Source organism: Stenella coeruleoalba, assembly GCF_951394435.1.
Source record: "Stenella coeruleoalba genome assembly, chromosome: 7".
In the NCBI taxonomy this organism is placed as follows: domain Eukaryota; kingdom Metazoa; phylum Chordata; class Mammalia; order Artiodactyla; family Delphinidae; genus Stenella; species Stenella coeruleoalba.
The window spans coordinates 49,476,846-49,499,012 of record NC_137153.1 but is presented as its reverse complement, the minus strand read 5'-3'; the positions used below and the strand labels follow the sequence as shown (position 1 = coordinate 49,499,012).

Genomic DNA, 22,167 nt, shown 5'->3' with positions numbered 1-22,167 from the left:
AGAAAAAATCTCAAAACTATTTTCTTTGGCAACTTGTTTTATAATATATGCTATGAAACTTTTGGAATATTCCACAAACAAAACAAACATTATAACTCATGATTTTTTTCTAGCTGTAACAGAAACTCTTCTCATTGTTTTCTGCCTCCTTAAACTGAAGTGTTCTCCACCACTTAAACACCCTTTTACACCTATGATTTTTACCAGGTACAATGGTATCCTCTTCATTACTAGGCAAAGGTGTTATTCATTAACAAAGTACAATCAACTGATTTTAGAATATTTGTTAAGATAATCACATTTTTTTTTTCCTGCATTGAAATTACAACTGAGACTTAAATCACTTTGTTTTGGGACTTCTGATATACATATAATTCATAATTTCTTAAAAATTCTTAAACATTAGCAATATTAGGCAAAGTAGCTGTGTGCTATGCTGTCAAGTCTAAAATGTATAAAAATTATGAAATGTTTAGACTGTCTAATCTTTAGATTGTTTTAAAAGATCACTGTTTCATAAAGCGAAAAGAAAATGAGTTTACAAAAGCTAATCAAGTTCAGATATTAAAAATAGGTATAATGTATACATACATGTATATTTCTTAAAGAAACGTGTAAACATTTCACACACTTTAAATAATAGTCGTGGGATACCTTTAGGTTATTTTTAGTGCACCAAATTTATTTGCCGATCAAAGAATTACTGTAGGCAGATAGTTTAAAAATTCCCAGGGCTGGGGGTGGGGGGCAGAATGGGGTAAACAAATCAGTATATATTAGATGTATAAGGACTAGAGCCAGGGCAGACATGAGTTTCTAAATTATATATATCACCTTTTTCATAAAAGGGTGGTACTTCATAGGCTATCCAAGTAACACCGACTTATAAAGACAAACCAAATACTTAGAATGTTGGCCACATAAGAGAGAGCGGCTAGAGGCTCTGGGAGACTTAAGAATGAACAAACTCAACCGATTCAAAATGTATTATTCATCCCTCAAAGAACCAAAACAGAGGGAAAAAATACCACAGGTCCTCACAACACTCAGAAAACTTCAGGCATTAGGACGTGTTGACTGGCACCCATTTCTTGCTGTTTTAAAACCCGCCCCTCCGCTGCCTGGCCTCCCTCCACGGAAACAAGCAGGGGCCAGAGAAGGCTGATCTGTACACGTGGACTCAGACGGCCCCACGCCCTTCTCAGCCTCTGCCGGCCGAACGCGACTCGCCCCCGGAAGTGGCCGGCCAGGCAGGAGGCGGGAGCGCGCGGCTCAGGAGCGCGCTAGCTGGGGGCAACCGTGAACGGAGGAGGAGGGGCCCGCGCGAAGCCCCGCCTCCCCCCGGCTGCGGCCTCGGGCTACAGCCAGGGTTCCGAGGGTTCGGGCTCGGGTTCCGGGGTTCGCTGGCCTGAGTCGGGTCTGCGTGGACAGGTCTCCTCCTTGTCCCCACGCGGGCGCGGCCCCCGCTGCTCGAGGTGCAACTGCAGCAGGGCCCGGCGGTACATGGCCTCCAGCTTCTCAAGCCGGGCTCTCAGGGCCCTGGGGCTGCCCTGCTCGTCCTCGGGGCCGCCGCCCCTAGCTCTCCTGTTCGTGCTGGCCTCTTCGGGGCTCGGGGTCGCCCTCGCCGCCTCCGCGTACGCCCCGTCACCACCCTCGCCGGGAAGCCGCAAGGCCTGACGGAAGAGACTGCGGTTCTCGCGCTTCAGCCGCCGGTTCTCGAGCCGCAGTCGGGCGTTCTCCTCACGCAGCCGCGCGTTCTGTCGGTCCCGCTCGTCCCGCGCGCGGATGGCCTCTAGGTGGCTCGCCGCCAAGTCGGCGAACCGCTCCTCCAGCTGCTGTCGAGCGCCGCCCGCGCGGCCTCGCCAGCCCCCGCTGCCGCCACCCCCACGAACGCGGCCCGGGCGGCCCTGCCCGCGGCTGTCCCCTCCGCCGCAGCTCCCGCGCCTGGTGGCGCCACCACGCATGCGCCACATCGTCCCAACCACGCCGCCAGCCCCTTGGGCCGAGGGGCCGCGCGCCCAGGCGCCAGCGAGTTCGGGGCCCGGTAGGGCAGTCGGGGCAACAGCGCAGGAGGAGAGAAGGTGGCGGGTGGCGGCTGCTGGCTTGGGGCCAGAGGAGGCCGGGAGTTTGCCCGGTTTGAGGCGTGTCTTGTCTCCTCGGGTGGAGCTGCCCCCTGGGCCTGCGATCTCCAGGCGGGCTCACACACAATGCCCCTGGGGAGCGCCCTGCGGCTCAGGCCTCCGGCAGCGCGGGGGAAAAGCGTGTATCCTCGGCCGGGCTCTGCCAGGGCTCTTCGGCGCGGGCCAGGGCACTGCAGGAACCAGCCGGCCTCGCCCTGTCTCCAGCGCAACCACCAGTTACCTTGCCTTTTACAGGGCAATCTCAAAGCAAATAATATTACAATGAGAAGTTCTGGGACAGCTTCGTGGGGCACGTTGAAAAGCTATAACGGGTTTATTTAGAACCCAGCGGTTTAACCCACCTCTAAGCTTAAGGAAACATTCAACAGAGTGGAGCTGAGCACCTGTCATGAGGCCCTCAAGTGGGAACGGGTAGCTCTCAAAAGAATATAGGCAATTCCCAGCTTGTGGACAGCCAGGGTTCCACTTGGCAAATTGTTTGCAAGTCTATAGAAACAAGGTTATACGTACTTGATGTGCTCAGGTCTGTTAACAAAACCTATGAAACTCAAAATGTGTCTCACACGTTCAAGAAACTTTACTCAGTAAATTCCAAAATTTCTGGGTGGATACAGCTCATTGAATGAATCACACTCTGTTTCTAAGGGACTCAACTTACACAATAATTGGATAATTGCAAAGTAAATTAAGGATAAGACACTGATGCCAGAATCTCATGGGAGAGAGAGGTGTTAGCCAGAACCTATATTTTCAACAAGGTCCCAGGTAATTCTTAGGTTAACTGAAGTCTTCAAACCACCGGAACAAGTAAAGGAACTAGAAGAGCATTTGAGAAACCTGGTTCACAGTTAGGGTTTTCCTTGAACAGTACAAACAAAGGTAAGTAACTAGGGGAAAAGACAGAATTATTCAACTTTTATCCTAAAACACCACAAACGCAACTGTCATTATCATTTCATGAAATCAAAAAGGATATATAACTTCAGAATTTCAAGAAATAAATTTAGTTTTATGAAAGAAAAGACCATATCATTCTTAATTTCCAATAAAAGTAGATGGTGAAAACTTTGTTACAGACATACACCAACTTTTCTATGTATTATTGAACAAAAAATAAGTTTTTTCCCATAGTGTGTATGGAGACTGCAAGAAAAAATGCTGGTGAAAGGTGATTAGTTCCCGATTTTAGATAAGAGCTTTAGGGAGCCCTGAGATAAGAAGATAGATATGCCACACAAGTTAGAGAGACTCTGCATAAGAAAGATTCAGTCACCCCTTGGATGTTATGAATTGAGTACTAGTGTCTTTTATTTTTTTGTTGGCTTCACTCTTCTTACCCTTACATTAGTAAATCTACTAGTATTCTCTTTTTACAACTTATCAGATTAAAGCTGCTTTGTTTCCTTTGTAGAATATCTCGTAAATTTTTGTACCTAACCACTGTAATGAACTATACTGAGTTTCCTAAAGAACACTGACACTGGTTATATGAGAAGGCCTCCATGTCCTACTCTCTACCCCTGATCCAACCCCAAAGTGCTCTCTTTTGCCTTGATAAATTAATGAAGTAATATAAAATATCATGAAAAGCAGGTAAAACTCATTAAGCAGAAGAAGATCCAGTAAAATTGTCAGTTTGTTTTATGTATTTTACAGTAACTAATCTGATTATATGTATATACTCCCAAAAGACAGAACCCACTAATTCTGCCCCTCTGCAGGCATGTGGCATATATAACTATTTTTATTTTACTAAAAGAAAGGAAGGAGGGGAGGAAAGAAAAGGGAAAAAAAAAAAAACCAGGGTGGGGAGAGAAAATTGATCCAGCAAAGATTATTAATCACAATCATGAAGGTTATCTGTGCAAAGCAATGAACATTCACCTTAGGGTTAATGGAGATTCCACCCATCTTCCCAAATAGGAGGTAGAGACAATGGATGTGATCTCTAAGTTGAAAGATGATTTGGAATAGAGTTACTAAAATGATCACTGCCCAAATTATTCCTTGTATTTAAATATATTTAAATTCACTTAGAATATTGTCAAGAATTGTATACTTGAACATTACAGCATTTCTAAATATAGTAGGACAAAAGTTAGTAAAAATGGTTCTACCGACTGTTATTTGTTAGTAGACTACATATGAAAATATTATTGCACAAATAATATAACATATATGAAAGTAAAATGAAGAAATCTTAGAGAAAAAAATTATGGAAATGATAAAATTTAAAAGCAATTATCCTTCAAAGAAGAGAATATAGAAAAACATAAGCTCTTAATTAGAAAATATACATAAAATAAACACTTGTGCTTTCTTTGAAAAATGGGAGCTTGTAAGCAGTAAAATTACTTGCTTACTGAAGAGAAAAAAGGCTCAAAGGACACAAATTGCTTTTTTCTGACACTGTAATTATTGTTCTTTAAGCTACCCCTACTCAAGAAAAAGAGATAAGAATTCTCCTATAATAAATGTGACAGTTTTATAAATAAAAACTCCAACGGACTATGTGCACTTTGTGTTTAGAAAACTCTAATGCCAAAGATTATTCCTTCACTAAGGTTATAAAATTTGTAGTAAAAGAGCAGAAAAAGTGGAAGTAAGTAATTTAGAGTACTTGATTTCACTATTTCCCTGAAACAGCAACTTTTTAGTTTTTTGGGAACTAAAAAGGGGACTTTTTGTAAGTATTATTATCAATTATTTTCTCTCTCCACACCCTCACTGCCCATTCTCTAACTGTTCAACACTTGTATTTCATTTTACGTAAGAGAAAAAAGATGATTAGATGAGGTGACAGTCATTGTGCTGCTTCTTTTTTTTTTTTTTTTTTGCGGTATGCGGGCCTCTCACTGTTGTGGCCTCTCCCGTTGTGGAGCACGGGCTCCGGACACGCAGGCTCAGCGGCCATGGCACACAGGCCTAGTCGCTCCGCGGCATGTGGGATCTTCCCGGACCGGGGCACGAACCCGCGTCCCCTGCATCAGCAGGTGGACTCTCAACCACTGCGCCACCAGGGAAGCCCTGTGCTTCTTAATATAATGTCTTACACCAACATTTCTGTAAATACTGGAGTTAAGAAAAGCTGTGTCAGCAAACTGGAGTGGCACTGTTTTTTTTCGCCCTACACTTCCACTTTAGTACTTCTCAAAACCAACTTTGAATGACAGCTGAGTTCACTGCCCCCTTTCTCCCATCCTCCAAACAAGTTTTCTTTATTTTTATTTTTTTCCCCATATACACTCTCTGGTATATATTTCTAAGTGCTGGCTTGAGAAAGAGGCCCTATTACATACATAGTTTCCTGTATCCCCAGTTGATTTCTAAGATTCTTTTATTGTCATACTTATTTGACTCTCATTTCTCCATTTTGAACCACATTTCTTATCAAATGAATCATATGTTAAGGTAATTTATGGCACACTCACATTGGGACAAGTCATCCTATATCAAATGCCTCTGTGTGGCCTCTCTCCTTAAAACATCCTATAATATATCATCAAATGAACTTGGTTAACAACTTTGACCAAGGTCGGTTGTATAATTATGTTGAACTCCTTAGTCTGGCAGGATGCCCTGGGTGTTTCTATGCTTACCTTCCATTATTCCTCTGCTGCTGTATTCATGCTGCTACTGAGAGTCTTTTGTCCTGGAGATTGGGTGTAATGCATGGTCTGTGGACTGAACTGTACCCCTCCAAAATTCATATGTCAAAGCCCTAATTGCTAATGTGATGGTATTTGGAGATGGGGCTTTTGGGAAGTAATTAGGTTTAGAGGAGGTCATGAGGGTGAGACTCTCTTCTGATGGAATTAGTGCCCATAAAAGAAAGGACATCAGAAAGCTTCCTTCCCGTCTCTCTTTCCACCTTGTGAGTACACAGCCAAAAGATGGCCACCTGCAAACCAGGAAGAGAGCCCTCACTGGGGAGTTGAGTCAACTGGCACCTTGTTCTTGGACTTTCCAGCCTCTGAACTATGGAACTATGAGAAATAAAGCCTTGTTGTTCATACAGTACGTTTCATTTTTTGTCTCACTTATCTGGATTGTAAAGAAAGTTTATACCCTACCATTTCATACATTTGTCTTAGATCCCCTGAACTCAAGGTGTTTTTCCCTCTTTTAGACATTGATAACGTACTGCAATACCTGTTCTAGTAAATTGATGCTGAGGTCCTTCTTGTACAAGTAGATCTGTACAAGATATAAGTTAATATTTCGTGTACAAGTTAATATTTCTTGTACAAGTAGATCTGTACAAGATATGAGTTCCTGGAGCAGCTTATATTGTGTGTGTGTGTGTGAGAGTGTGATACAAATATTTCTTGAATGACTAGGATATTGAAAAAATTAATTCCTCATTCTCTTATATAATCTTAAAGGATGATTTTATCAAGTAAAACTTTAACCATTTAATAGTCAATAAAGTTAACCTATATATCCAAGAGCTGAGCTAATTGAAACTCACCAAAAAAGGTTTTTAGAATGCTGACAATTTTCAGACTGAACTAGGAAGGAGGCTGGCATTGCCTTGTTAATGACAAGCCTTGTTAAAGACTTATCTTAATATATAGTGGGTCTTTATATGTAGATTTTTGAATATGTAATAAATAAGAGGTACAGGTTTTGGAGTAAGACATACATACCCAGATTTCATAAACACCACAACCCAACCCTCCCACTCCAGATGTATGACCTTGGGCAGCCTTCTGAAGCCACAGTTCCCTCATTTGTACAATGGAATAAAGTAGTATCTACCTCATGGGGTTCTTGGGAAGAGCTCTTAAAAATCTTAAAATAGAGTCAGCCAGCAAGGATTACACATTAACTCTTGATACTATTATTAATTTGTTGTTTTTATTTTATAAGACATTAATAGAATGAGTTCTTGTGAAGAGCCAGTGGTATTTAAACTCCCCATATGAGTTATTTGCTTAAGGAGCTGCCCCAAATATAATATGCAGCCCCTTTGCAGATACGATTTTTATTTTTTGATAGTTCTCATTAAATGTTTGGGTTTTAAAAATCCATATTTTGTAAGCTCCATATGCTGAAAAACTTAGTTAATCACATTCTGAGCTTGGGATTTGCTAACATTCTCTCTAAAGCCCTAGCTGAACACGGTTTTATTTTCTGGGAGCAGATTTATTAGGGTTATGAAGAGCATGTATTGATGCTTGGTAGCATGAATATCTCTTTATTGGAATAATTACTAGAGGGTTAGGAATTGAGAATATTGATTGCATTTATTTAATCTTTTGATATGGACAAAAATATTAAAAACCATCAAACACTAGCATTGCCCTTTGACAACATCATTTAATTCTAGCTACAGGGAAAATTGTGACATAAACAAAAAGCAGCATGACTTCTCTGTCTTAATTAGGATACTTTCTACAGTGGGGGAAAGACCCTCCTTCCTTTAAATATAAAAGCACTAGCCAGACTAACAAAAGAGGGCAAGAGCATTATAGGTTAAGCAGAAAGTAATGTAGCTAAGAGCAAAAGGTATCCACACAGAACACTTGGCCAAAAGAAGTCCAAAATGGAGACTTTTTAATGTGGGAAATGTCTTTGTTAGTTCTAAAGTAGTGTCCCCATGCTACATGTTTGTAGATTAGCATTATTCCTTAAAGGGTCTGGACCTGTGCTGTACACTAGCCACAGGTGGCTGTTTAAATTTCAGCTTAAATGAATTAAAATTAAATAAAATTTAAAAATTAGTTCTCACATTACGCTAGCTACATTTCAGGTTCTCAGTAGTCACATGTGGCTTAGTGGCTATCATGATGGATTGAACAGACATAGAGCATTTCCATTATCACAGAAAGGTCTATTGGACAGCACTGGGACAATCAGTATACCCCACTTCTTACTCTAATTATTGGTCTCAATCTTCAGAAAGCCATGGTGAAATTGATATTGGAAAAGAAAATGCAAGAGATCACTCTGCATATTTCCAGCATTTTCTCTATGTTTGATTTCATGCCAATGAAAGAGTTTTTTTGTTTGTTTTGTTTATTTTATTTTATTTTAAGAAAAAAAGGCCATATATTTTAGGGTAAGGATGAAAATGTAAGTGTTACTTAAGCAGACACCTTTGTATTATGAATTAGTCCAGTTTCTTACACCATAATAATTAGCAACCAATAAAGCAATTAAAAACTAAAGCCATTTAACTCGATTTTCACAGGAATTATTAAATTCCAAAGTTACAGTTTACCTAGACGCAGAAGAGCAGTAAGAACATTCATATCTTAATATCTTCCCAAACTTCAACGTATTCAAGAATAAAGACCTCAGACCCAGGCAGGTCAATTTACCCTGCAAAATTTTCCGTAAAAACAGTACGGCTGAAAAGTGGCTCTCCTAAAACAGAAGGTACTTTCAGAAGAGTTATATAAGCGAAACACACAGGCCAACTGAGTGATGCGGAAACCACCTCATGCAAGAGAAACGCAGCAAACACAAGTAACCCACATTCACGTCTCAGAACCTGTCAGGGTCTCAGAATAACAATCAAGGTTGATTGTAACATCCTACCTCTCCAGTGACAGGATGGAAAGTTTTTAATGAAAAGTTATAAACAATTAAATGAATGACAGTCCTAACACACTTTCTGGAAAAGATTCTTTTTTTTTTTTTTTTTTTTAACACTTCATTAACTATCTGGAGAATCTTTAAACAAGTATCTTCTCTTGACCTCTTTCTCTATTCTGTTAGGATAAAGTGAGTATTTTTAATTCTCTTTACTATTAGAAGTGCCTGTCATATGCAGTAGATGTGTGCATGGAATGTGTCACAAATTGGAGGGGAAGCAGAGAAACTTGCTCAAAGCATCTTCCCTTCAAACCACTTATTCCAAATGCCAAGTCTTTCCCACGTCCCCCAGCACACTGAGAACATCCTGCTCTCGCAGCCACCTGCCCTTCCTTCCATCAGGCAGACAGTGACAGCAACGCCACCTCCTCACAGAGGTGTCCCAGGCGGTGATGGGGGCCAAGCCCTTGTCTCCCACCCATCGGGGTGAGGTGGGAGGTGGAGGTCAGGTAGGTGGCAGCAAAAACAAAACTGCTGGCATTGCACAGATATTTTCTCGGCTTCAAGTACACAGCACTAGAAGGATAGGGAATTAGGGTCGGCCTGCTTTCCAGAGCAGGTGTAGATTCATTCATTCACTTAAACATTCCTGAGACACCTCCTATGTGGTTGGCAGTGCTAGTTCAGAACTGGAGGCTGAGGCTCACGAAGGCCAGCAGCGCAGCACGAAGCGACTGAGGAAAAGCATTATTATTTGTTTTATCTTCTCTTCATGGTTTCACCTCAAATCAGGAACACGTCCTGGAGACCAGTGGGCTCACCACAGCTGGGGAAGGGGCATCCTGGGAGCTCCAGTTGCGGCAGGAATCTGGCCGCAGGAGTGCGGGGGCCGGGGCCAGAGCGGGCTGGAGGCGAGGGACCGCGGATGCAGGCGAGGTGCGGAGCGCCCATGGTCCCGACCCGGCCCCTGCCCCGGCCCTGGCTCCACCACAGCATGCCCGGTCTCGGTGTTTTGTATTTTTAAATCAACCCTGAACAGATAGGGCCCTCTTATTCTTAAGCATATGTATCTAAAACAGTGATTCTGGCTCAATCTGAGTTCTCCAGCTACGTACGCATCACTGAAGGTAGTAACGGGAGTCTGGGAATGATTTCTAATTAGAACTAAGTTACCTACCAGCTATCTTCAGAAGGGTGCAAAAAACCAAGTAATTTATTTTTTCTTTTACCACTGCCCCTCAAACCCACTCTGTCACTCTTCCTTCCCTTCCCTTATATAATATCTCGAAAAGAACCATTAATTTACAACTACTTCTGAATATTAATGAACAGTCCTCATTTTCAGATATTAAAAGTCCACTGCAATATAATTCAAAACTTAAAACGCTCATCCAATTCCCTGTTTCTCATCTCCTCACAGCACTGTCACTACCCATTCCCCCCCAGATTGGAATTAACCAGCCTTAATGGAAAAGGAGGGTGAAATTGATGTTTATTCTCTTCCATGCTTTACCTCCTCACCCACCCTCCTGAAGTCATCTTCAGCTAACCCTTAACCTTTAAGATTTATCCAGGCAACACTGTCCCACAAACACCAAGCGTCTCACTACGCTCCACCTGTCGAAGCATACACTAAGAATATCAGTTTCTGCAGTTAGAGTATTCTGCTTCAGGCTGAATGTCAGTTTCCATTCTGTGGACTACTCACAGGATCTAGCTGTGGCTCTTCTGAGGAACTTTTACTTAGAATATGTAGGGAGCGGGAACCTCAGGAAAACACTCTCTGTTAGACTCTTCCAAGATGTTCATATCCCCAGTCTTCTCTCTGATCATGCTGCCCTCTTATATACAGGACAGTGAATCAGTTTCCCAGTTCAAATCCCTTGATGAAGGTTCTCGATATGGTTTAGCCTCTCAGACAGGTATGCACCTATAATCAATGTCTAGTTTTGGCACGTCAGCTGAGATGAGGACAAGTTCTACCATATTTCAAAGAGATATTTGTTCTAGTGAAGGCTGTACATTCATTCAATCAAGTAGTATTTAATAAATTCAACTATGAACCAGTATTTTAAAAACTTAAAATATATAAAGTGCCTAGCACATTGTAGGAACTTGAACATGTATTGCCATTACAGTTGTAAACTCTAAACTTACAAGCCCTCAGATTATGCTGGATTCCTATATCCTTTCTTCTTCTCTATGTTTTCATTAAATATTTCATCCAATCCAATAACCTTATTTTTTTTCTGTGCTACTGCTTTCCAAATTTATCTCTCAACCCCAAAATTCTACTCTGAGTTCCAGCTTCTGAGTTCCAGCTTCAAACATTGATTCTCACCTGACGCGTTTTCTTGACTATCTCACAGGTGTGTCCAACAATATTTTCAAAATGGAACTCTTACACTGCCCTGCTCTCCTAACCTGTTTTGCTCCCAGACTTCTCCATCTCAGTAATTAGTCCCACCATCCATCTTGTGGTTTAAGCCAGCTGTCTTCTTTGATTCCTTCTTCTTCCCTATCATTCCCACCCCTGGTACTAGATCCATCTCCAGTTGTTCATTTCTTCCTCTAAAGAATCTTGGTTTTTCTCAGCATCTCCTCTGACCACAGATTAGTCCAAAGCGCTATCCTCTATCATCTGGCCTGCTGCAACTGCTTTGCTGGTCTCAATATTTACCCTATCAAATCCCTTCTGCACAGAGCCACCAGTGTGACTTTTTGTTTTGCGGTACGCGGGCCTCTCACTGCTGTGGCCTCTCCTGTTGCGGAGCACAGGCTCCAGACGCGCAGGCTCAGCGGCCATGGCTTACGGGCCCAGCCACTCCGCGGCATGTGGGATCTTCCCGGACCGGGGCACGAACCCGGGTCCCCTACATCGGCAGGCAGACTCTCAACCACTGCGCCACCAGGGAAGCCCACCAGTGTGACTTTTTGCAAGCATGAATATGAGCATGCTGTTTCTCTGCATAAAACCCTACAGTGGCGTCCCATTATGCTTCCAATAAAATCTAAAACTCTTATCATAGCCTACAAATTTCTGATAATCCCTGGCTCCTGCGTACTTCTTAAGACTCATCTATTTTTATTACCTACTTTTCTGCTACACTCTAGCCATGCTGGCCTCTTTAATTCTTGGAGCTTTTCAAATTGTTTCCTGCTTTAGAGATTTTGAACATTCATTTCTACCTAATTGGAATGTATTCTTTCTCTGCTCTGTGTGACTTGTCATGATTTAAAAAAATCATTTAGATCTCAAGTTAAATATTCTTTCCATCAAGGTTTTCCTAGATGACAACCATCTTTGCTGTCTATCCCTTTGCTCTATTCACTTACTTCAGAATGTTGACAATTAGCCTTGACTATATTTTATTAAATTTTCCACTAATCTGTAAGTTCCATTTTAATACTACATTTTGTTTATTCTGCCAGTCTGTAAGATACAAAGAAATAGAGCCCATATCAGATTTGTTTATCATTTTATACTATCTAGGATAATATAGGTGCTCAATAAATATTTGTTGACTAAAAAATGAATCCAGAGGTGACCAACAGTTCTTTATCAGCTGTTAACTTATACAAATTCTTGATTATTAAAAATGAAGTTACTACTGAATTTATTTTTACCAAGGCTAATTTTTCAAATATTAGGAAAATAAAAGGACTTTGGAATTCAAATAGTGATAAACAGTGGCTTAGTTTGATATCTGCAGGAAGTATCCAGATTTAGAGAGAGATTCACCAAGAAGAAACAACAATCCACCTAATCAGTAGAATTTAGGCTACAATGAAACAAGACTTGGGAGAAAATACTATAGTGTTGACTAAGCACTTTAAAACCTTTTTGAGTTTAGGGAACTGATTCTACATGATGTTTTTCTAGTCCCAAAGCGACTTCAATCTTAAGCAAAAAAACAAACAAAAAAAAAGACAGGAGAAAGAAAGAAAGAATAAGAGAATTAAAAAAAAATTGTCTACATTTCTAATCATACCCTGTATCATTAGATTCTCCCTATGATGAAACCTGAGACAGCAGTAAGTTAAAGGGGAAGTTTGACCAACAGGCAATTGATGAGGAAGCAGCTAGAAAATATTAAAACAACAACAACAACAGAAAAACTAAAAACACTGAGGCCTTAGCAATAGGCAAAAATGTGGCCAGTGTAGTAGGTGGAGTTAATTACCTCAGCATCCCTGAGGACACTGAGCAGATACCAACACCCAGTCACCACTTTTTAGTTAAATGGAAACTACATCAAAGAGCTCATGAGTAATTATTTACAGACTGAGAGAAAAGTATTTGCATGAGATTGTGGAGAAGCAAAGAATAAGAAGTGGGAGAAGACTGTGCACCTCAAAAGAGAATAATGGAGTGAAAAGAGGATATCTGAAAAGCATGCATCTGAAATAGTGGCCACACAGAGTAGAAAGGAAATTACAGGCTGGTCCTATGTAATATTAGGTTTTAATTTTTCTAGAGTGTATTTTGGCTAGAACATAGATTCTAATTTCCTAGGATATAGCCCAGAAGTTCATATAGTTGAAGTTCAATATGCCATTTTAAAGTAGATGGATAGATAGCTGAATGATGAAATGGATAAGCAATGTGTTGGCAATAATATGGCAATAAGAGATGGCAAGTAAGTGACACAAGGGCTAGTACTCCCTCCCCCTTCAGTACCTATGCAGATATCACTAATCCCACTTTCTTCCTTGCTAAGGTTGAATTTGGATTCAATCTTTAAAACTTTCTCAACGCAGTGCTCCCTTACTAAAGTGTGGAAGATCTAATTTCAACTTCTTCCACAAGCTATTGAGAAAGCAAAGAGTAGAGGCTAGTTCTTACCTTTCAAGGACAACACTGTTTGGATACCCCTAAACTGTTTGAGTGTTATTACTCAGTATTTTAGCTGTAGCTAAGTGAAAGAGGTAACAATACCTCTTTGCTTGTGCTGTTAATTCTAGCTAACTTTGGACAAATCACTGAATATATTCCCTCAGATCCACAATCTCATGAACTATCTCATGACCCACATGACACGTTAAGTTTTGGGTCCATTACTGTTTTTCAATGGATGAAATGTTATACATATATGAAATATAAAGGCATTGATATATACATTTTTCTTTATGCAATTGAAAATCATTATTTCCATATACTTTTATCTTTTTACAGCATGTGGTAATAATAGAGACACATTCGTTTCTTCTAGGTCATTTCAGTTACTTATAACAGTGTAGAATAAATTATTGGTCATTTACTTCCCTTTATTTACTTGCTACTGAGAAATATACCACCATTTGGCCAGCTCTGCAGTGTAACATTAGTGATGATCCAATGAGTGGGATGAGATGGAAGCATCCCAATCACCAGACCTACTCGCAAAGCAAGCTCTGAAAGCTTTTGTTTGAAAGACTAGAAATAATACTCTCCCGTTATTCCAGATATCAACAAACAAACAAAAGCCAAATCTCCTCTAAAATCCTCTTAAACATCTCAGATCAGGACTGTCAGCTGAGCCTATTGTTGCTTAGAGATTTAGAGGTTTCCGGGGAGGGTGCAAGAGGAGCACTGTCTGCTTTAACAGCACTGGCTTGAAAAAACATTTTTTTTCCACCACCTCACAAGCGAGAGGCGTCTGTCTAGAGATGAGACGAAGGGGTGTCAAAACAGAGCTATCCATCAGATTATGACTTAAGGAAAAAGATTATTCATATTTAGAAAAATATAGTAATTGAAGTCCATAAAATGAAGGCTAGGACAGACCTACTTGCTAACAGGACTAAATGGGGAGTATCTGCGAGTGCAAATGTGCTTCACATTCCATTCCCAGGGAGTGTGCTGTCTGATTTGTCTGCGTATTTTTAAATTTAATTTAAATTACTTTGTGACAGTGTGATGGTTATCATCTCTGTCTGTTGTTTTCTATTTTAGTGTACAGATAGTGCTTACTAAGAAAGTGAAAGACACGTTCATGGCCTCCAGCAGAGCTGAAGGTCCTTGTGGCAACCACTCTGAGGCTCCCTGGCCAGGGATGGGGCAGGGATGGGTGCAACCCACAGGCAGTCTGTCCTCCGTCAGGTCAGCAGACGCTGATCTCTGCTCCCGCGGAATCTTACACTGTCAGTAAGTAAAATTCAAACTTCTTGTTCCCATTATTGTTTTGTATTTCAGGGAAATGGGCAGTAGGTTTGCTGCTAGAAAGGCTGGAAACTACCACCCTAACTCCTTCTTGCCAGTGAAACTTCAGCTCCGGTCAGGGATGATGAACTGGAATTGATCACTTCCTTTAAAACCCATCTTGCAAAGGTTTAAAGGGGAGGGAAGTGAGTTAAGTGAGATAATATGAGTTCGGTAGATAAAGACATGATTAGAAAAATTACAGGCATATTAAGATTTCCTATTCTGATTTCCCACTTAGAGGCTTCATCGCATGTCTCAGAGGAGTTGTCCTGGTTTCCCATATATTTTTTTTAACATAACGAAATGTTTAATATTTAGAATCATAATCCTTATTACGGTTTCAGAATATTCTTCATGTATGACCTATACCCAATGACCTAATGGCAAATGAAAAACGTGAAATAAATATTTAATAATTCCCAATCAATTCCTGTGTTCAGGGTTCACCCAGGTACGAACTGTTCAGAAATTATTACATAGTCAAAGTAAGTGGAAAATTAGTTCTCCTTCTCTTTCTGTTAGCCTCTGTCACTTCCTCACTGTAGTTTTATCATTTCTTATTCCATTGTCTAGTTGCAATTCAAATCTATGTCTATCAAACTGAAACTTATAGTTTAAGACTTTTGTTACTTCTAGATAAAAACTACCAAAAGCGATATGTAAGTTTAAGTACATAAAAAGAGAAACATATTTTAGAGCAACTGAAGAGGCACTAAGCATACAAATACAGGGTTTTTCTTAAGCATAAATATATATCTATATTTGAGTTTTATCACTATGTATTCAGATAAAATTCTTACATGCATTGGAAGTCTTCAGATTTACCCCCAGCATAATCAGCATGACCTCTACTGAAATGTCTGCTGGTTTCAAATAAGACAATTGTGAAAATTCCAGCAGCTTCTGATAGCATTAATTTATGAAAACGTCACTCTCTGACCCTGGCATGTTGCAGTTCAATTTTTCAATGAACATCTAGTTCTTAGAACTTCAAATTCCATGTTGTCACTGGAGGCCCAACAACTTGCTTTTTTGTCATGTGTTCTGGACCTGACATAGGGCTGTATGTATCAGGTTCAGGGAAAAGACATGCAAGGAAGCCAAATCGTTTTTCATCTAAATATATTCCTCAAATTCATAAACACTTGTAAATGCCAAATTAAGGAGCTACAGTCAATTCTTCTTTTTAAAATATAACTACTTATTGAAAGAAAATTAGTAAATCCAGTTGAAATCCTCAGGTTTTCCCCATACCGATGAAAATAAACTGATTTTGTCTTGAACAGAAGCCAGGGTCTCTGATCTCAAGAAGTTTACAGCAAATAATGGACACTGACATTTCAATCTACCTGTGAGGTAGGTAGTAAAGAGCGTTGAGTATGATTTTGAACAGGGTTGACTTTCCCTTATAACACTGTGCTTCATTTAGATTCTGGTGCCAAGCATCAATGTTATTGGGCCTTCGTACCTGGATATCTGGAGACAGAACACTAACTGTGTGGAGTGAGTACTTAGAAATGAGATATAAGTCAGAGCTCACTGAGTTCGTGCTCATATTTCACAGGAGCCTGAGATATATTTTTTCCTTCATGTTTTCAGGCACAGTATTCACAGGTCTAACTTAATATCCCAAACTCATAATTATTTGTAATACAGCAGTAAATAATGCATATTATACATGTATGACACAGCGAGAAATTCATTTTGTATAAAATCTCATGTGTTTATAGATATGCATATATACAAAAATATGTCTATATATATATGAGTATATACCTGAAGAAGAACGTTCACAAAATAATACTTAACCTACTATATGTGTTTGATATTTTTATTGTGTTCAATTTAATCTGCAAAAACATTTTTGGTTCCTATCCACTAATACACTGCAACCCACAGCTTTAAAAACACTGTACTAGATATCTAAGGAGCTATATTATATTACTAGTGGTACACACGCCTTTTAAATCTAAAACATGTTTTAATATAAAACATTATTGTTAAAAATTATATTTCTTTTGCTGTCTGTCATGGTTTCCTTTGACTATAAGAATAGTTATTTTAATAAATATATTTTGGGCTTAAGACTGTTATTTTTACTGAGTTGTTTTTTCTTTTGATAAGCTATTTCAATGAAAACTTTTAAGGAGATTCAAAAGAAGAGAGCCAGAAAATCTCTTAGATTATTTCCACAAAGATATGGTAAGGTGGCCAGTCCTTAAAAATACCAGAAAATAAGAAAAATGCCTTCTTATTAATTTCATGGAATCTTCAGCAAATCACTTGTAATTTGCTGTTTTCTTAAATGTTCCCTGAAGTCACAAGACTTAAACTATTAACTTACTGTATATGGAAAATTTCCTATACAGACCATAGATGGAAGTGCTGATGCTGGGAAATTTTTATGGATGACCCTCAAAATAATTATTTTGTAGAAAAGGAAACTGAGGACCAAGAAAGATTAAGTAATTGGATCAAAAGCTGGTTAGCAGAGAAATGGGCCTAGAATTCGTATTTCCTCATGCATAGTATGCTGTATTTCCACTACAGCAGCTTTTCCCAGTCTTTTTTGATCTTAAGAATTATTTAGGGTGCTTATTAAAAATGAAAAATTTCAAACACTGTTCCAGAAGATTGTGAGTCAGTAAATTTGGGATGAGACCCAGGAGTTTTCACTTTTCACAAGCATCCTAGGTGATCCTTACACTAGGCAAGTTTGAGAATCACTGCCTCTGATTATTTTAATGACTGGATTATTTGTTTCTGCTACAATACAGACAATTGGTTGCTGAATGTAAAAATGACAGTTTCAGTCAAAGTACAACAAATTTCTCACTATCCCGTATGTACGTGAAGAAAACTGAACATCCTTAATGTTTTGAATAAGTTTTGCCCGTTTAAAAACTAGTAAAAATGTTCTAATCATAGAGATTTGAATTTAGCATAATAACAAAATGTATACTTCCCATATGTTAAAAGAGTCTTGCTTTCTATAATACTCAGCCTGGTCTCAAAGACCATGAGGACCCCTTAACAGCCTTCTCTTAACATTCCTTGACATCTTTTCATTCTATAACTCTCACAATGTTGTTACTTCATCCCCCAGGTCTGCTAGGTAGCACTGCAAACTTTGCAATCATCTAGAGCTGCTATACACCTGAAAGTGTAAACTTTCCTCTTTCTACCTCTGACTACAAATCCCCATCCCTCCAGATGCCATCTGCTTTTGCCATACAGCTTCGTCACTGAAAACTCCAATTTCTCAACTTCCATTTTTTTGTTTCCTATCTGAACTTCTCTGCACTGTACTCTAGCTACATTGGCCTCTTTTCAGATCCCTGGACATGACAAGCTCCTTTCTCTATCTAGAGTAGTCTTCTGCTAGCTTTCATATGGTTTTCTCTTCAAACTTCAGGAGGGAATTCTTTCATGACTACCTACCTATGGGAGTTGATGACTTCACCCACTTGTTATCTTCTTGGCATCCTACTGCTGCCCCTCATAGCTCTTTAACAACCTGCATACACACACACACACACACACACACACACACACACACACACACACACACACACACACACACACACACACACATGTTCTTACTTGGACTATAATAGGCTATAGGCTCTGTGAGGGCAAGGCCCATATTTTTTTACTATTATATTTCCAACACCTAACATAACGTCTAGGTTTTATTAGTTAGTTAATATGTTAAGCTACACATTTCACACTAACCTGTTACTACTCTTAACTCTTTGTCTCAAAAAAAAAAAGGAGCATTTAGAAAGAAGATGGGATATCTCAGAAACTATTTGGTAGAACAAGCTATCTGATCTCAAAAAATGAGAAATACAGAGAAAAAGGACAAATGAATACTCTGTTTATCAATTAGGCAGAGCTAACCTTAAAATGTCTCAGGATGTTTAACCTCTGTAATTTATTTTAAAGTACTATATTTAGTTGCTATTCCATTAGATGTTCAAATCATTTTCACCTATCTCAAACATATTGTACAGTGATTCATCAGACATCTGTGGCAAGTAAATATACACAGTGTATTTTTAGAGTATCAAGTGTGTGTATCCATTTATAGTATAAGCAAAATTAAACCTGATCTGGAAAAAAAAAGTGAATTCTTCAGATCTGACCACTATTGTCCTATTTTCATCCTTAGAACCTACATTTCCATCTTACAATTTTCAGATCACTTCCCACCTTTAAATGCCAGAATTTATAGGAAATTGTATTTTTTCTCTGTATACAACTTTGCTAGAGGAGCCCTTCTGCAATGAATGTTGAATGCTGTTAAGCCCTATTTATGGCTTTAATAGCTTTGCATTAATGAAAAAATCAGATACCCTTTATAGACCCACCTCAGGGGTTCATCTAGGAGATGTTCTATTGATGTGAGAGTTAAATTGATTTCTGCCAAAGATGAGAAAGTAGAAGAAAGTCTCCAACTGCATGTGGATAATGAAATGGCTTGTTTTATCACAAATATTCACTGCACATGTTTTCTACTTATTCCTTCTAATGGCTGTCCCCTGCTTTTCATATAGCTCAAATCCAGATGTCTAAACTGTTATGTGTATCAACAGAAAAAGGGAATGAACAGAATGTCATAACATTTTAGTGAGAAGAGAGTTAAACATAGAGATAGCATTCCTGCATTTTGATTTGTGTGTGCACTTATTTGGATAATTGGAAAGTTTGTTTTTTATGAGTTAGACTTCCTGGAACAATTAATCAAGATTTTAATCACTACATCTATAAAAATAAAGTTACATGTGCAGGCTAAAAACTTTCTAGCACAGAACTGTCTTTTTTTTCCCCCTCTTCCTTTAAAGTATCAGGAATTTCCAAGCTATCAACATTTGCTAAATCTGGTCATGCATAGTCTTCAAAAATAGGTTTCATTTATTTTCAAAATACTTTCCATTTCAGTAGGTTTCCATGAAGTGAAAACATTTACCATAATGGATGAATTTCATGAGGGAACTGTTTAACAGTGTCCTGAATGAATAGAGTAAAAGCATTGCAAAGATATAGTAAAAAGACGTAAGCCTCTTTCAAAAAAAAAAAAAAAAAGTGCTAAAATTTAAAGCCAAGCCTCATTCTGCAAATTGGACAGTATCCCAGGTAATTTGCCTAAGAGTGAGTGAGGGCCGCAGAGAAGTCAGAGACGAAAGAGAAATCTGGAGTAGAGTTAGCTGGATTAGACTCAGCTAGACTAGGTCTGGTTATAAAAGCAAGACCACCATGACCAGGGGAGTTTACAGTGAAACTGACACACAGGCCAGGAGCTGTGGTGTTGCCAAGGTAGAACCCATATTGATGTAAGGTGCCTGGAGGCAAGACAGAGAATGGGAGAACCAGAAACTAATGACTCATTTCAAACATGAGACCACAAGATGAAGCAAAAGCCAACTTGAGCGAGAAGAAACGGGAAGGAAGAGAGTGAGAAGCACCAGCCAGAGCATGTGCATGAAATTAAGTTAGACATATGTATGCTTTCTGACTCATGAAGCCAGGGATGAGATAAAACTTCAGGTGGCAAGTCATGGGGTATTTTATTTTGATTTGAATATAAGTAGTCATCACAATCAATGAATACAATTGGTCATTCTCATCAGTTTGTATGTACAGACCCTTAAAAATGTTAGGTGCTCCATATACAGCTGTAAGAATGAATGAGGAAGATCTCTATTACTGACATGGAGTAATTTTCAGGTTGGATTTTTAAGTGCAAAAGGCAAATACAAAAGAATAGAGCATACAGCCTTTCATAAAGAAAGACAAGTAAGAAAATATCAATATATCTGCTCATTAGTGCAAAAAGTAATTCAGGTAAAAAAATTCAGAAACAAATGAGATGGGTTACCTCTGGGGTGGTGGGAATAGAGTGGAAAGGATGGGGGAATGAGAACGGGAGTGGATCAGAAAAGAAGGAGAGGAAGAGAAACTTCTTTGAGTGTACCTGTATGTATAGTTCTGCATCTTAGAATCATAGCAATATTTTATAAACAGAAGTAATAAATAATTAAATTCAAACTGGATATAGGGGAAGGACTGAAAATGGAATACAAAAATAACAAATAAACCTAATCCTACTACAAATGAATAAATAGTCCCACTGCAGGGGTCAGAGAAAAATAGACTAAATAACTCCATAAAAAAAAAAAAAAAGTATTTTCACAAGATACTATAAGCCTAAAGAAAAAAAGAACTATACACAAATATAATGCTTCAGTTGGTAAATTTGATTTCGCTGGAGTATGAATTAGCAATTCTGTGACTATCGTATGTCAGTGTATCCGATAGTAATGGATTGTGGATAATGAGACACAGATTTCTCACTACCAGAGAAAGGAGTTACAAATAAGGAAAGGAGAAGGCTAGAATGAACAAGGTGATGTTAGATTGGAATTGGAAATATCAGTTGGAACTGATGGATTTTATTAGAAATAATGTGAATTGTTAGGAAATAGATGTAGATGTATATATACAAGGGTTACTATACATACAAATATTTTCTAGCTGTATTCACTGAGATGGCATAACAGCAATGACGTCCCAGTAGCAATGAGAACACTCTATGCCTAGATCTTGGTTTCTATAAACAATTCCCCAAAAGAAACAAAAACACTTGAAAAATTACTGATTCTAGGGCTGGGAAATTACTGAGGAAGTACAAGATGAGCTTGGAATATCTTAGAGTTCTGAAAAATAAGGAAGTGTTAAAACAAAAAAAGGATGAAGGTCACAAAAGCCAACTTAAAGATGTTTCCAAAAGCTGAAGCTGAGACAAGTTAAGGAAAAAAACTAAACAGTAACAAGCAATGGATAATAGCACATCAAATAAAATAAATCTCCATGAGTCTATATTGATATAAGTAATTAAATACATAAACAAATAAACGGGGTAAAAGGGGTAGCTCTTCCTTATACTAGGATTGCAATTAATAAGTGTAGGAGGAATGACAGCAATTTGCCATTTGGTGAACATTTTAGTAATAGGTACTGTAGGCAGGAGTCATCAACTAATGCTAAAATTACTGGGTCAAAGTATGATGAGAAACAAAATATTTGCATAGTCTCAAAGTATCTCTTACGACATATTTACTACTTTCAAAAGAAAAATTTGAAATTTTACAATGGAGAAAACTGGCAAACATCTCTAATTGACATTGCCAAAAACAAGACATAGCATCAATTCCTGAACATTTTCCTAAACTCTGTGGCCATTTATCTGAAAACTTAGAAAACACCACTTCCTATGTGAGAAAACATAGAAACACT

The 22,167-nt window shown here is 38.9% G+C and overlaps 2 protein-coding genes across 8 annotated transcripts in view; both read right to left on the bottom strand.

Moving 5' to 3' along the window:
- The window catches only part of CAAP1 (caspase activity and apoptosis inhibitor 1), a 1,159,962-nt gene that overhangs the window by 114,180 nt on the left and 1,023,615 nt on the right, over positions 1–22,167 (bottom strand). The window lies entirely within an intron of this gene.
- TUSC1 (tumor suppressor candidate 1) lies at positions 399–2,050 on the bottom strand. Its single transcript, XM_079926958.1, has one exon. It carries the CDS (start codon positions 1,971–1,973, stop codon positions 1,359–1,361), a length of 615 nt encoding a protein of 204 aa, XP_079783084.1. The 5' UTR covers positions 1,974–2,050; the 3' UTR covers positions 399–1,358.

Bases quoted from the DNA above. Each gene is read 5' to 3' on its own strand.
- TUSC1 (XM_079926958.1), bottom strand. From the start codon at position 1,973: ATGTGGCGCATGCGTGGTGGCGCCACCAGGCGCGGGAGCTGCGGCGGA.